Genomic DNA, 16,923 nt, shown 5'->3' on the forward strand with positions numbered 1-16,923 from the left:
TTTTTTTTTTTTTTTAAAGATTTTATCTATTTATTTGACAGAGAGAGAGAGAGGGAACACAAGCAGGGGGAACAGCAGAGGGAGAGGGAGAAGCAGGCCTCCCGCAGAGCAAGGAGCCCGATGCGGGGCTCGATCCCAGGACCCCGGGATCATGACCTGAGCCGAAGGCAGACGCTTAACCGACTGAGCCACCCAGGCGCCCCAAAGTAACTAGACTTTTTAATTAAAAATAATTTTATGCAATGATGATTTTAATTTTATTCATATTAAAGATGAAAAGCATTGTAATTGACTGAGCATTGAAGATCACTATGTTGAAATGTCACAGACAGGACACCTCAGGTATCTGAACTCCAGTGTTATGGCATTCTCTTAGCACTTGTATAATTCAGAGAAACTCTCTCTTCCCCATAAAAGTTAGTTTGCAGTCTAGAATATCTCATTAAGCAACAAAAGTCTGCTTAAAGTTAGCAGTCTAGAATGTTTCATTAAGCCATGGAGAGAGAATTAAATTCAGTTTGCAAACTAAGGAGGTTGATGTCCAGATGTGCCAGTTATGAATTTATAGCTCCAAATCAACACTACATTGCCTGTGTTGTGAAAATATAGCTGGGTCCTTTAAATAGATTTCCTTTGTCAGCTGTCACAATGTTAAGTTTTAGGGATAGAGCACATTGGAGGGAAAACTCTTTTTGGTTCCTGGACCCAACTCCAACATGGGTGTGGACAGGGCTTCCTATACAACATCAAGCACTTTTCAGACCCCAACAGGGTGTCTAAGAATTCATCTCAACGCAACTCAATTCTAACACTATCTACCCAGAAATAGCATTAGGTTGCACAGGTTAAAGTTTAAGTCCTCCATACTCCAGATGCCAGTAGCAAGTTCATATTGTTACCTGTACTTCTGTCCAACTGGCTACAAGTAAGAGGTTCCCAAGACCCCCTCCTTGGGTTCAATTAATTTGCTAGAGCAGCCCACAGAACTCAGAAAAACATTTTATTTACTAGATTACTGGTTTATTATAAAAGGAAATAACTCAGGAATAGCCAGATGGAAGAGATACATAGGGAAAGGCATGGGGAAAAGGCATGGGGAAAAGGCGTGGGAGCTTCCATACTCTCTCTAAGCCAGAAGCTTCATTACATAGGCATGAGTGATTAAATCATTGGCCGTTGGTGATTGAATCAACCTCTGGTCCTTCTCCCCTCCTTGAAGGTCTGGAGGTGGGACTGAAAGTTCTAACCCTCTCATCACATGATTGGCTCCATTGGCAACCAGCCCCCATTCCTAAGTGGGGTCCAAAAGTTAACATAACATTAACATTAACATAACATAACAAAAGTCACCTTTATCACTGTCAACACTTAGGAAATTTCAAGGGTTTTAGGAGCTGTGAACAGGGAATTGTGGACAAAAACCAAATATATCAGTCACAATATCACAGGAGCTGAAGGAAGAAAGTGTTATTGTCTTACTGGCCCCTGTTTATACCTCTCGCCACCTCCTGCCAAATGATTGCTCCAGTGCTGGGTTCCTGCAGTGCACAATGCTCAGAAACACCCATTGGCCAGCGGCTTCCCCCAGGGATGGCTCTGCAGCAGAGACTTTTGGGTGGGGCACACCTCTGTCCATGGTTACCCCTGCACCCACTTGAGCAACATGCAATGGGTTCTGAGGCATTATACCTCCCTCTGGATGGCTTTCTCCAGAGGGCAGATTGCCATCAAGTTCCAGTGACAGAGCATCTCAGCAAATGCCCAATAAGATATGGATCTCACTCTGGGAGGACCTCTTTTTGGATGCTCTATCTCAGACCTGGAGGTTGAGACTGCTTCTTGTTTCTGCTATTTCTATATTCTTTAGAATTCTAGTTCTCCTTACTTCATGCTAGCCGATTCTCTATTACTTCAATCTCCTGTTATAGTTAATAATTATTTATGTTAATCTTTCCCTGTTCAAATGACTATGTGGTTTCTGTTTTCTTGTTTGATCCTCATGGGTACACCAGAATTTATTATTATCTATATGGGACCGTGAGACAAAAAATCTGTTCTATCTGGATGTCGTTCTGTAAACTTGTTAACACAAGTTTATTATATCTCTTTAAGTGCAACCAAAAATGGTAAATAAAGAAGGATAAAAGGATTATTAATCATGTAGTCATTCTACTTGGGAAGACATCTACAGAGACATGTAACAGGGGGGAGGTTGTAGGAAAAAGACACATTATTTGAGCAGAGTATGCTAGAACATTATTTTTTAGAGCTACATAGTAACAATGTGAGAATGTTGTTTTTGGTGTCCAGGCCTTCCTATATTGTCAGTCTATAAGAAAAAAGAGTTCCAAATGGGTTTTACACACTAGTAATTTGATTTTATTTGACACTGTTTTGATTTAAATTAAATTGACTGAACAACTAAACCACCCACTGAACTATAGGGGAATTTATCAAAAGGAAGATGGATGATACATTGATATTATTTTTTAATGCACTGTGGTAATTTCAGTTTTTCTTTCAGATATATACTAATTGGTAGTAGGTTGAAGAGTATCTGTCAGAATCTCAGAATGCAATCTACTTTGGAAATTGGGTCTTTGCAGATGTAATTAGTTAAAATGAAGTCATACTGGATTAAAGTGGTCCCTAAGTCCAATGAGTGGTGTCCTTATAAGAAGAGGAGAGGACACAGACATAAGCATAGAGGACGAGGCAATGTGAGCATGGAGGCAGTGATTCATCCATAAGCCAAGGAATGCCAAGGGTTTCCTACAACTACCAGAAGTTAGGAGAGAAGCATAGGATGGTTTTTTCCCTCCCAAATCTTCCAGCAATAACCAACCAAATGTGCCAACACCTTGATTTCAGACTTACAGTCTCCAGAACTGTGAGAGAATAAATTTGTTACTTTAAGCCATCAGGTTGTTATAACAGCTCTGGGAAACTAATACACAGTTAGTGGGCTAGGTATTGGGGATTCACTGGTAAATAAAACAAAAACCATTCGTGTCCCCATGGCTACTAGCCAGCTTTTGATATTTCCACTGACAGTTTAAGAACTTGTTTTTATATAATATTTTTTATTTAGAAGGCCTTTTTCTTTTTGCGGCATCATAAGAAATTGTAGCTGCTGAAATGACAGCCAAAATTTGGAAATGTGGCCTTGTGGAGAATCTTAATAGAGGGGGGCATCTAATAAGCTTTCAATTCAGTTATTAATAAATAATTTTTGAGACGAAATCCTGCAGAAAATCCTATGGAACTCCTAAACATTGACATACACAACCCACACTCTACTTCATTCACTTCCTTACTTCAGAACTGCTTTATCTCAGATATCAGGTAGTTTTGGTTCAGCCCATAATTTCAACAGTGACCCCAAGGACAGAGCTGATGACTTCTGGACCTCCTGCAATTAGTGTTGATTAAGGAGAAATGATTTGGTGCTACCAAGGCTATAATTTCTCCTATTATAAAACCATTAATTTCACTGTATTACCTTCTTCTGAAAACAGTCTTGCTCAGAATTGCCTGTCACTTCCCCACAGCACGAATTCTAGCCTGCATCTTGTTTGGACTAAAGAGTGCACCTAACATCCTCTCCTATATTCTACATCTTAGGGTTTTTCCTCTCTCCTCTATTTATACAAACCACTGACTTTATTTTTATACTCTCGTGGTGCTCTAGTATATTGTGCATTTTGAATGAAGACCTACTTTATTATATGAATGGCTTCAGGGATATAGATTTTTAAAGTTTTCAGTACTGACATCTCAATTGCTTCTGGAATGTGAATAATACCTTAAAACATACTATTTCCCAGATGATAAGAGCCTAACATTAAAAAGAAATTAATTAAAAATGACTCCAAGGAAAGTCTATGTGAAAGTTTTCTCAAATATTTTTGCAACTTTTCTGTAAGTTTGAAATTATTTAAAATAAAAAAGTAAAACAAACAAAAAACCCACCTCTAAAACATAAAAGTTAAAAATCTACTTAGTGTTACTTTTTACTTTCCTATCTCCTCTGGGACTCAGAACTGGAGTCAAGGCAATCAAGGCCAACCTGAGGAGGAAGAAAGGCAGTGCCCCCATCCAGGGCCTGATCTCAGAGGTGACAGGAAAGTCTTGGTGGAGGACATCGGTCTTGGTGCCTGATGGGAGCACCTTCTCACGCCTCGTAGCAGAGTTTCGATTATCCTTGTAAGCAACCATCTCCCGTCCCACTCCATTCTCATTTGTGCAGGGCTTGATTGGGAAATTGACTTCAGCCCCAGCTCAGAGCAGTCAGATTCAATTCTGTTTCTTGCTTGAAGTTACTAGGAAAGAGAAATGCTCGTTGGTCATCTTGACTCAATGTAGAAAACTCTACTTAAATAGAGTTAATGCAGAGGAAAGTAAAGCTGAGGGATGGAGAAAATTCAAGCCCTCATGAGACTGTGTAAGATCCCACATCCAGTTATCCCAAAGCAGCTTCTGTTTCAGTTTCCATTAGACTGAGAAGTAGCCCCCTCCTTTTTTTTTTTTTTTTTTGACTTAAATTAATTTGAGTTAGCTTTCTATCACTTACAGATTGAGAAGGTAAGAATTAGCTTGGAGTGAGAAAGTAAAATCTGCCTGGCCGTTCATCAGGCTGGAATAACAGGCAGAGATAAAACCAGCTTGGCAAAGTGAACAGGAAACGCTGTTTCTCCCAAGGACACACCATGGCTCTAAAGTGCCCTAAGAACACTCTTCTTGAGTGATGGTGGCTATTTGAAATTCTGTCAGTAAGAATGAGACATCCTACTCCTGCATGCAGGATCTAAGTCACTCTGATACAAGAAAGCAGCCTCTACTCACAGCCCAGGAGCAGAGCTTTGGAGAAGTGGGTTTCTCACACAGCTATCTTCTTTGGAGGCCAAAGGCAATAGGACCCTGGGTCCACTTTGTAGTCCACACTCTTTACACAGCCTTACTTGCTTCAAGTGTATTAAAATAGTGTTGCATTGAAATTCTATCTAAACTCCACCCTTTCACAGAACTCTGTAACAGCTCTCTGTTTTCCTTTGGTAAGATGACCCACGTTTCATCTTCTGCGTGGTCTCTCATATCGATGGGTAAATAAATCTGATTTATTAAACTGATCAAACCCATAAAACTGATTTGTGAAACCAGTAACCAGTAGTTATTGGTGGTTTCAGGTTGACTAGGTTTAGGAAACAAAAGGGTTTTAATTACATAGCCTTTTTTTTCCAGTAGTAATTCCTCCACCCAAATTGGTTTTAAAATTAAAGATCCAGTCATATAGTCCTTCCCCCAAAGTCAATCTCATGGAAAAGTTAAGACTTCAAAGTGTTGTTTTATTTTATTTATTTATTTATTTTTAAATTTATTGATTAGATTTTATTTATTTATTTGATAGAGAGAGAGAGACAGCAAGAGAAGGAACTCAGTGAGAGGGAGAAGCAGGTTTCCCACTGAGCAGGGAGCCCGATGCGGGGCTCGATCCCAGGACCCTGGGATCATGACCTGAGCCGAAGGCAGATGCTTAACTGACTGAGCCACTCAGGTACCCCGAAGATAAATTTGACCAGAAAGAAAGTGTGGTCCTCAGAAGGGAGTAGTGACTTTGAGAACAGCATGGTGGCTGTCACTGGAATTAATTTTTGTCCCAGTCCCATAGAAAATGGGGTGAGCGGGGAGGAGAAAGAGAGAGAGAAAACTGATTTTGGGTAACTATCAGGATGCTAGAGTCCCTCTGTTAGAATGTAACATAAAGGGAGGAGAAGCATTTCACACCTGCCTGCGTTCGGCCGTGATTACTTCAATCCTCGGCCTTTGGCACCTGAGGGCTTTACCTTTGCAGTCATGCCCAGTTGGGGATAAGCAGATTCTTGGATCTGGTAGAAGAGAGGCCAAGATTGGAGGTTGAAGTGAGCATCAAGCATCAAGGAAATAACAACAGCCAGCAGCCGGAAAATGTGGAGTTTTTTATTAAGCATGCAGGAAACATCCCCTGGGGACCCAGGTGAGTGTGGGGAAGGGAAATCTTCCAAAAGGGTGTGTGAGCAGAGGCTTGTGTAGAAGCAGGAGTCTGTGGAATTCTAGTTAATGTATCCGTGCAACCCCACTTGTATCCAGAAGTAGAAGAAGCATGGAAAATTCTGCAAGAGATTTTGTCAAAATTCAAAATGTAAACAAAAACAAAAACAAACCCAAAACCAAACCCAAAACCAAAATATATGTTGGCTAACTGAACATAATAAAAATAATATAATATAAACAAAACAAAACTCAATGTAATCCCCTCCCTCACCCCTTCTCAGCTCTTTTTAATAGATGCATCATAAGCCAGTTCCCCTGGGTGGGTATTCTTTGCCACGACTGAGTTGACTTTATGGCTAAGAGATGGGGTTTTTCTGCATTTGGAGTGAACAACACAGAGTATATATTCCCCCTAAATTCCTCCAATGTTGTTAGTATTTCTCCAAGGAATACAAGAGGTGGAGGATACCGCCTTGTACTTTTTTGAAGGCCCCTCAACCAAACAGTGCTCAGCTTGTGCTGGCCCTTCTCAAGCACTTGTCTACCATTTGACTGGGTCACATCTACTCACAATTTAATTTCATTGTTTCCAAACATGTTTTAATAACTCCCATGCCCTGGGAATGCGGAAAGAGCTAAGATGTGCCTCTTCCTGTCAAAGTTTAAGTCAAAGACTCATCATCTTATAGTCCAATGAGAAAAGGATCATTGGTTCTATATTAATATTTTCTGTCTTTTCCTCATGCCAAAATAAAAACCAGTCTGCAGACACACTTTCCTCTCAAAATGAAAGAGCACAATTTAATAATAGCTGAGCACTTGTGTTGAGGCAAAAGATTTTCTCTCAGTTATTTCTTGGTAAAACCCCAGGAGGTCAAGTTTACACATTTCTATGAGGTAAAAAGTGTGAGGGGAGAATAAGGGCTCTGACAAGGAGTTCTTCAGGAAGCGCCAGCATTGGACTTCTTCACCTCCTTCCTCTGCCTGTCACTTAGGGCACTAAATCCCACTTTCTAGAATTCGATGTGGTTTTAATGTGGTTCACCTTTACTTAACAGCTAGCTCCAGATGGTTCCAGGAATACTTCTATTCACTAAACCGAAGGATGAATACGGTGGAAGGTGCCTAGTTACATTGAGGTTTGCTTCTCGAGCTTAATTCCAGTGCAGCCTTTATTATGGTTTATGACTAAGGATTTTGGTGAAGCACATGCTGAGAGAGCTAATGCTGAAACCGTCCATCACAGTCTTAGTAAGCCACAGTCTTATTTTCTACTTTAAAAGAAGCATTTCCTCCAATTCCAGAGGATGTTTTCACTCTTGATCTAGACAGCATCACCATTTTTACCCTGTGTGGAAGAGACACTTCTTTATGGGGTCTGCTTTACTTTACGAAGTCAGCCTCTCCTGGCAAGAAAAAGTTTCATCTGAAGTCCTGGAGGTGAGGAGGGAGAAAAGATGAAGCCTCTGCTTTCACTGTTTTAGAGCCACAGGTCAAATGGGGCAGCCGCGCTTGTACAAAGTACTCCTGTGCATGATGACAGGGAATGTGGCAGGGAGACAGGGGGAATCCATTCTTCGTTAACACATGGACCTGACCAACCTATTTCCAATTATACTTACTGCAGAAATTGTCCTTTTCTTCTTAGGTTTTCAGGAACAACTGCGTTCAAACAGCTCTTCTGTCTGGGGATATTATTTTGAAAAGTTCATTGAGAATAAATGTATGTTTGTTGTTTATTTGTTAAAGGACAAAATGATGCCAACTGTTCACTCCATTGAGAAAGTACCAAAGATGTGCTTCATCCATTTTCCTAAGGAACATTTTAAAAATGTGTTGTAGTGCTTGGTGGAGAGCCTACCATACAACAGGTACTTGGAGAATGTTTGCTGAATAACTGAGTAAATGAATAGTGGCTCTGATAAACTACAGCAATATTATGTTAAGGACAAAGATATGATTATGTGGAGTATTATTTGCAGATATACACTGTTTCACAAATGTAGAAATCATTACAGCTTTATAAATAGAAATCCTCTAATGTCATGAACCCACCAAAGTATCTAACAAGCACAACTTTTGAGGGGACTTATGTCCAAGTACAACCCCCCAAATAATCTTAGACCATATGTTTTTTTGTGTGTTTGTTTGTTTTGTTTTGTTTGGCTGGATTGTCTTTAAAATACTATTACAATGCTTAAATTTTGTTTGAAGTCTGATTTAACCTCAGCACATAGGGTTTATTTGGTGAAATACAAAGGCAATTTCCTTTTTGAAATAGTGTTTCATGCATTGGGTATAGTGAAGATTCAGCAAAAGTAGATTTCCTTCACCCTAAGCTTTTAACCTCAAGATGGCATTTTATAATAATAATAGTAAATTAAAGTAATATTGCTATATTGATATTGGTCTTCTTTGTGGTAATATCAGAAGCTAAGAGCATCAGACTTTGGAGATATCTAACTTTGATGTAATGGAAATATTCATGGCATTGCCTTATTGGTGGAGAATATATCCTTTCACAGAGGAAATCCTTATATGATGATTCATATTTTAAAAAAATGATTATACTTTCTCATGCTCTGAGTCATGTTCTATTTAAGAGATCTAGTTTTGGACTTATAATGAAGCACTGATGAGTATGAAAGAAAAAAATAAAGATAACTGGTACCAAGACTTTATTAGGCATTTCACTGGATACAAAGAAACTTTTTTTTTTACATTAAGAACAACAATCTTATCCAAAAAATTCACATTTGCTAAACAGAACAGTGGTAGGCATATATTTTCTTTACAACACATTTATTAAAGTATCAATGACCAGATCCTAAAAAGAGAAGGCACAGATCTATCTCCCTCTGGTGAATTTCTGGTGTCTAATGAAGGAAATGTCACCAGCTCTGCAAACTCCCATCCTTTAGAAATGAAGCAAATCAATACAAATGTGTGCAAGTAGGGACCATGAGATGGAAATGTTATATTAAGGAATTTGGATTTTCTTGTCACTTATAGGAATTTCAAGAGAAGAAGTAGGTACCAAAACTGTTCCCAAACTCCATCCACATTCAGACCACATCAAGGATTCACTGTTGGGTACAATGGTCTTTGAAAACTCTATTTTAGGAATTCCAACATAATTCTATTCTCTGCAAACTGTTCTAGAAACTGGCCTTAGATCTCATTGTTTTTACCCTGGGGTGTCTTGAGTTTTCAATTTCTTAAAAAAAAATGCTGGCTGTTATAATTTGCTTTGGCAAATCTCCCTGGCAGGTACTGGTTCATTGTCAGGGTCCATATTCTATCCCCTGCCCAACTCCAACCCAGTCTCCTGAGGCTATATCTATATATCTATATCCCAGGCTCTTTTCCTCTCTTTTTTCAGCAATCAAGAGAGTTTTTTTTTTTTTTCTATGTCAAATTTTCTATAGTTCCATAGATGATTGGTTCTAAACTGATAAAAGTAATTTGTGGTAGGGTGTTAATGAGGGAAGTAATGAATTAGTTTACCTCTCCGAATGAAAAAGAAATTGAATTTTAAAAGAGGTCCCAGTATTGAGTTGGAAGGTGCTACCACTTTCCAGGGAATTTTTAATGTGTAGTGTGTTTTTGGGTGTCCCAGTTACTGGGGAATGTTACTTAAGGGATTAGTAGGGGAGACTCTGGATCTTGCAACGGGATGGTAAAGGGAAATTTTGAATGTGGTGGCATTAATCTTATAGAGGCACTTGCTTGATTGATTATGCCGTCTCTATTTGAGTTGGTCTTTTGTAAAGCAACCATGGAACTTTGTATGGACCAACATTTTCCTTCATGAAGGGTATTAGGACTATAGATTTCCATGAGATATAATATAGGGGTTTAGAAGGAGGTAGAATCTCACCCTTTATAGGGAGCCCAACTGAAAAAGAGAGAGGCAAGATAGATAGGGTTGCCAGAGGAAAAAAATACAGGACACATCCAGTTAAATTTGAACTTCAGATAAACAATGAATAAGTTTTTAGTATGTCTTATGGAATGTTTTAGAAATTCTTATACTAAAAAATATTGCTTATCTGAAATTTGAATTTCACTGGGTGTCCTGTGTTTTATCTGGCAAGCTAAAATATGGAAAAGAAATAATTGAGGATAGAGAAAGAAGAGGCAGTAAGACGGATTAATATTCCACACCCAGATCCCAGGCTCAAGGAAGATTACAACATTTTTGCTTTGAGCATGACAACTCATGCAGGTCCTTGAACTAGTCATGCATTTTCCATTACTAGACTACACGTAGGCAGATAACAAAGGTGTAAAAGGATATTGTATGCCTGTGTTTTGAGAAGGGAACCATGTTGGAACCACCTAATGTTGATGGGTCTTTAGTGACTCTCATAGAACCTAGGCAGTTCATCTTAACTGAGATCTAATCTTTAAAAAGAAAAACTGAAGAAACAATTTTTTATGGAAAACTTATCCTCACAAACTTATCCTCACATGGTTCCAAGTTTGGAAGAACAGCTTTTGAAGTGTACTGGTTCTGTTGCTGATGGAAACAAACGTGAAATCTAAGTTTTTGCATGATAATGAAGTTAATAAATGACTGACATTGGAAACTTTTGAGAAGCTTCAGGTGCCCCACAAGCTTAACTATTTATGCTTGGGGGAACTCAGGTAATTTCTAAAGCACATTCCTCATATGATTTTTTTTTTAAAAAGACCATTTTAAACAAAAACATAATTTCTCTTTAAATTTTAATCCCAAATTACAACAACAAAAAATGGCAATGAATTAAGGCTGGTCATAATGTGCCCTTTTTCTTTAGGATAAGTTTGATTTTTTTGTAAGATACAATATATTAACACATGAACCACATACAAGCACATACTTCTGACTCATACAAATATACATTTAGAACTAATACCTACGCACATACTTTTGACTCATACAAATATACATTTAGAACTAATACCTACAAAATAGTATCACAAATGAAATAAAAACTGCACAATTTTCAACAGACTCAATCAATACATTTTACAAATTCTACAGAACATTTTATTGATGTTGTTGGGAAAACAAACAATTTAGAGCATTGTTTAAAATTGTGTGTAACACAGGAGCCACCAAGAAGTTATGGCAAATATAGCATTTACACCACTGTGTCACTGAAATCTAATTGGAAAGACTAAAGTGCTGTAAAATAAAATACTTTTTAAAACCTTGCTTAGCATATCCTGAGGGACACTGTGCATTATTTTCTGTTAGCAATTCAAAACTCAAGCACTCTACCTATGGAGCTTTCATTTGGATGAGTAACCAAATGTTAGGAGATTGTGTCATTGAATCTGTAAAACTATAGAACGGGAAACTCATGAGAACATGCATTTCCTGAGACTTTCAACTTTCCAGTCTGGAATGCTCACAGGGGAGAACCTGAACAGGTAACTGGCTAAAACATGTCAGGACCTCAACGAACTTAAAACAGCTTTAAGTAAAGATGAGTGTTTGTTTGTAATTTATATTCAAGTCCATCTTCAATTCTCCAGCTTGAAGTATAATTGACAATGTATTTAGACTATTACTGCTAGGCATTTCTTATTTATGATGGTCTCATTGTTCACCGGTTTTCTAGTGATTTCTTTCTCTCTTAAATATTTAAATATCTGAAGTATGTTTATGCCCATTAATGTAGGAAATATTGATTTTAAGGGTTAAAATGGCAATAGAATCAAGTTGAGTGATTAGAGAGTGCAGTTTTAACTTGAATAATGTGTGTGTGAGAGATGTGTATCCCGTGTGTGTGTGTGTGTGTTTGCGTGTGTGTACACATACAGGCGTACACATGCCAAACACTTCATGCTCCAGTACGTTCACTGTTAGGTGGCGCTCCATGAAAAGTGAGTTTTCCCAGTATGGCTGAAAGTGAATATTGAGGTCATCATATGGAATATCCTAAGGCTTTTAAAAGATGGCTCCTCATTCTCTGCACTCATATGATTGTGTAGTAATAAGGGAGACAGAAATGATAATGGCAGGAGTGTTCACCATTTTGGTCCTTCAAAATTACAGACAGGAAAGCAAACCCAAAAAATGATATTCTTTGTGTATTTTCCCCTCATCCCACCCGCTTCTTTGATTTCCTGCTGCAGATTGGGTAAAAGTTGGATTTTGTTTCTGTTTTTTGCCTTGCAGGACTTGTGACATAAAGTCTCAAGAAAAAGCAAAAAAAAAAAAAAAAAAGTGCACCAAGATGTATCTCCTACTATCTTGGGGCCTATTTGTAGCCCTTGTGTTCCTAGCTCTCTGGAAAGACAATGCCCTGCTAAGACAAAGGAGCATAGGCTGAGGGTAAGCTCTGACTGCATAATACTAGTCCTCACCCCCACTTTTTATTTAAGGCCCACAGCCTGCTCCCTAAATGTGCTCCAGGGCAGGGCCAATGGACAGAAGACAGCCAAAGGCGCCTTCTCTCCATTCCCCTTTCCAAGGACTCCCTCCTGGTGACTCTCCCTCTAGCTGGAGGACCCATAGTTCACTTCTACCTGTTCCCTCCTTTAGAAATTAAGGCAAGTCCACTTATTCTTGGTGCCTGCTACATAGGGACTGTATGTCCACATGGAAACCATAGCATTGACTTGAAAGTACCTTCTGTCAAACAAGCTTTCTGTGTGCATATCACTAATAGCAATAAAAAGCTTTCTCCAGTTAAAAAACTGCACAATTAGTCTAAAGCTTCAGCATGTTTGTTTTTTCCAGCACCCAAATGACAAATATGACAAAGCTAATTCTAAGCAAACATTATAAGAAAGCATCTAAGTTCAAGAAAATACAACATAGTTACCTCTATATTTTATTCGTTCTTCATTAATATGTTGAAAGATTTGTTTTCTGTCATATTTATAAGTTAAATCCTTGTGTCATTGCAAGTGTGCTTGGCTAAAGATCCTACTGAGGGATGAATAATGAATTGTCAGAGAGAAAGTCTGCTCACAAAGCAAATTTCAATAATCCACAGTCCTTTAAAAAGGATTCATATTCAATTGCACACTAAGAGCAGGTGAAAGAGCTAAAAAGACAATAAACCGCAAGAGGAGGGAAGATGGAAAGAAAAGTCTATTTGTAAATAATTAAGTCCCAAGCTAGAATATTTTTACAAAAATATTTGAATATGGTCAGCCACTCTACTTTCAAAGGTCTTATCACTCTTTTCATACCTTGAGGGTTTCAGTCTCAAAATTAAATGATTTAATATTATCAGTGTTTTTGCTTAAAAAGAAGAACTGTGGCTGTGTTTGCCCATGTCTGTGTGTCTGTCTGTGTGCATTTGTATCTGTCCACTGGCAGGATGGGTAGACGTTGGCATCCTGTGCGTAGTGAGACGTAGACGCACAACTGGCTTGTGGAACTGTTGCATGTATATGCATGCTACCAGGTCTACTGAGCAGACCAAACACTCTGCATAAACATTCTCTTCAGTATAAACAATTTCTCTTGCTTCCCTGCAGCTGCTAATAAATACTATGTTTTGACAATGAGTATTTATAATCTTATAACCAGCTCTTGATTATTCACAATCTTGACATAATCAACCCCCTTGCCTAGGTCTAAGAGATTAAACCACATGCTCTATGTTTAAATTAATTAAAAACTGAGGGCATGCTTTTATTTTCCTATGGCCCTACTTTGCATGGACCGCACTTTCCCAAGGGACTATTATTGCAATTATTTCTAAACATGAAGATAAAATAATTCATAATTATAAGAATTTCAGGAATTTATAGATTTTTAGTTGTGCCTCACAATGTTCCTGTGAGGCACACAGTTGAGGGTTATTGTGCTTTTTTAAAATCATCTTAGCATTGTCAAAAATCACAAAGACACCACGGAGGAAGCGAGGCTCAAAGTCCTGCTACCATTTTTCTTCCCCGTAGACCTGGACTATCAAATCTTGGGACACTGAAATGTTTTGTAAAACTTTTGCTTCTGCCCCAGTCTCTATCCTGGGGTAGGACAGAACCCAGAAATGATGGGTCAGTGTTAATTTTCAGTGCATCTGCCCAGATCACGTGTATGTAAGAATATCCTAAAGACATTTCATGATCTTTGAGATTTTATGGACATCGTTTCAAAAACTGCTCTATTTCTTTCTTCCATCTTTCCTCTTTCCTCAACTTCAAGTAAAAATTTGAATCGAAGCTTCTCAAAATATGTTCCTCAAAATCTGGGATTTAGAATTACATGTTTGTAGATCCCAACTTCATACGAAAGCTTGCACAATCTTTTATTTATTTCTTCTTTCTTTTCTACCTTTTTTTTTTTAATCAAGAGAATTGTTAGGGGAGATTTTTGTAAGAGTTGTTTTCAGAGTTGCCCGATTTTAACACATTTGTCATAATTTTTCATTTACTGAGCATTTGCTGGGCAATATTATTTAAGAGATTCCTGAATTAAAATGGCATCCATCTCTTCCCCCCTCCCCCATCTTTCGCTACAGAGTTGGCACTAATTGTTCTTCCAAAAAAGTTTTTACACTATATTTATAGCTGCCTTAAATAGAAATACTGTGAAACACTGTTATTTTCATATAACACAAAAATTACTGATTATGTCCTCCAATATTACTGATGCAGGGAAACTGACTTGATGCATATTTTCTATGACCAAAAGTTAGCAATGATGGACCAATTGCAGATGACTAGAGGATATTATACTATACCAAGTCTCACAAAAACAAATTTCAGTACAACAATGTAATACACATTACGTTGGGCATTCAATTGTTTTGAGTCCCATACGGCATCTGATTAAAAAGAGCGAGCGAGAGAGGGAGTGGAAAGGTTCAGTTAGAGAAATCAGTGTAGGAGCCCTAGGTTGAAATCAGAAATGCAATCACGTAAACACTCATGAGTTATACGTTGCAAAGACTAATTCTGAAAAACAAAATTCACTGGTCTTTTTTTATCCCTAACACTAGAAGCAGATTTTGCTCATCAAATGGGAAATGAAATATTTATAGTAATGCAGTATGATAACAATCACTGAAGAAATGGTTTCCCCCTTTTCCCACCCACTACCAGTCTAATCCCCTCAGAGACCCAGTGGAATAGGAAGATCAGAGTGTTTATAGATAATATGCCTAATACAATGAGTCTTCTCTGTCTTACTCGTGGATGCTCCGAATGGTACTATCAAGTGTTGGCTTCTCCCTCATCAAAGACATAGTTGAGCTTTATGACAGTGCTGATGAAATCACCAAGTTCCACAAAATCAGCAGTGACAATATTGATGCCACTCTCTCCCGGCTTCTGAGTGCGAACCCACTGCATCATGGCAGGAAGAGCTCTGAGAAAGGAAAGAAAAAGAGAAGTCACAGAAGGCAAGATACTATTTTTCAAGCTTATGCTACCCAGGCTTTCCTTTAGTTTTCTTTTTTCTTTTCTTTTTTTTTTTTTTAAAGATTTTATATATTTATTTATTTGAGAGAGAGAATGAGAGAGAGAGAGAGAGTACATGAGAGGGGGGAGGGTCAGAGGGAGAAGCAGACTCCTTGCCGAGCAGGGAGCCCGATGCGGACTCGATCCCGGGACTCCAGGATCATGACCTGAGCCGAAGGCAGTCGCTTAACCAACTGAGCCACCCAGGTGCCCCTCCTTTAGTTTTCTAATGTACCAAAATAAATGCCCCAATTATAGACACAGAATAGAGAAAAAAGCCAAATGGACAATGGTAAATTTTTAACCTCTGAAGGGACTCTGCAGGAGAAACGTTCACCGTAGTGGTCCGTATTGGACTTTTCATCTTTGGAGATCTCAGATGTGTGAGTTTACAGGGCGGCTTTTCCACTAAGAAAACGACACTTTTGCACTCACATTCTAGTTTGGCATGGTGTGATTGCCAACCCTGCAAAGCTATGGGGTGGTGAGGTCAGAGATGAATACATGTACTTAACGAACATTTATTATGAGCCAGCTATTTTCAGGAAATGTGCTAGGTACTGTAAATAGATACAACAGCAAAAACCCCTGCATCCAAAGAGTGCATGATTTGGTGGTGGTGGGCAAGTGGATAAAGAAAAAGTTTTAACATAATACAATCAGGACGAAGAGGGAAAATCATAAATAATAATCATAAATAAATGATATCATTTGATAGGAAGGAATAAGCACTATAAAAATGGGGACGAAAAAGGAGTAGGAGTGTGCAGGTAGAGAGGGGTGGTGTAGATGACAACCTAAAATTGGGTGGGTTAGTAGGCCTCATGGATAAGGGGATATTTGTGCAAAAGTTAAAGGACACAAGGGAGTGAGTCATGTGAATATCTAGGGAAAGCATTTCGGTTACCACCATGGCCCTAAGGGTGTAGCATGCCTACTTGGAAAAAGGAAGGAGAGAGTAGTAAAAGATGAAGCAAGAGGGCAGAGCCTGCAGGGCCCTGTAGACCATTTTAAGAGCTTTGAGGGTTACTCTGAGTGAAACAGGGAGGCTTTGGAACATCTCGTGGGGAAGAGTAGTACAACCTGACTTTCATCATAAAGGTGACTCATTACAGGGGCGCCTGGGTGGCTCAGTCGGTTAGGCATCTGACTCGGTTTCAGCTCAGGTCATGATGTCGGGGTCGTGAAATTGAGCTCCATGTCGGGCTCTGCACTGAGCGGGGAGCCTTCTTGAGATTCTCTGTCTCCCTCTCCCTCTGCCCCTCCTGCCTGTGCTCACTCTCTCTCTAAGATAAACAAATAAATCTTAAAAAAAAAAAAAAAAGATGACTCATTACCATGAAAGCATAAAGGCGAGTCACTGAGTCTGGCCTGAGAAGTCAGGGAAAACTTTTCAGAAGCCTGCTCCCTGAATGTTGAGGATCAGGAAGACAGTATGGTGTGTGCCTAGTAGCAGGGCACGTGGTCAGGGAGACACAG

General features: G+C 38.8%; 1 protein-coding gene across 1 annotated transcript in view; it reads right to left on the bottom strand.

Moving 5' to 3' along the window:
- Positions 1 to 8,691: 8,691 nt before the first annotated feature.
- PLCXD3 (phosphatidylinositol specific phospholipase C X domain containing 3) overlaps positions 8,692 to 16,923 on the bottom strand; it is a 162,432-nt gene continuing 154,200 nt past the window's right edge. Inside the window, exon 3 of the mRNA XM_006736962.3 lies at positions 8,692 to 15,352. Within this exon, the coding sequence (XP_006737025.1) occupies positions 15,199 to 15,352 (154 nt within the window). The 3' untranslated portion in view covers positions 8,692 to 15,198. The remainder of the gene's footprint in view (positions 15,353 to 16,923) is intronic.

The sequence above is a fragment of the Leptonychotes weddellii genome, chromosome 7 (assembly GCF_054177405.1).
Source record: "Leptonychotes weddellii isolate Sample4059 chromosome 7, ASM5417740v2, whole genome shotgun sequence".
Classification (NCBI taxonomy): domain Eukaryota; kingdom Metazoa; phylum Chordata; class Mammalia; order Carnivora; family Phocidae; genus Leptonychotes; species Leptonychotes weddellii.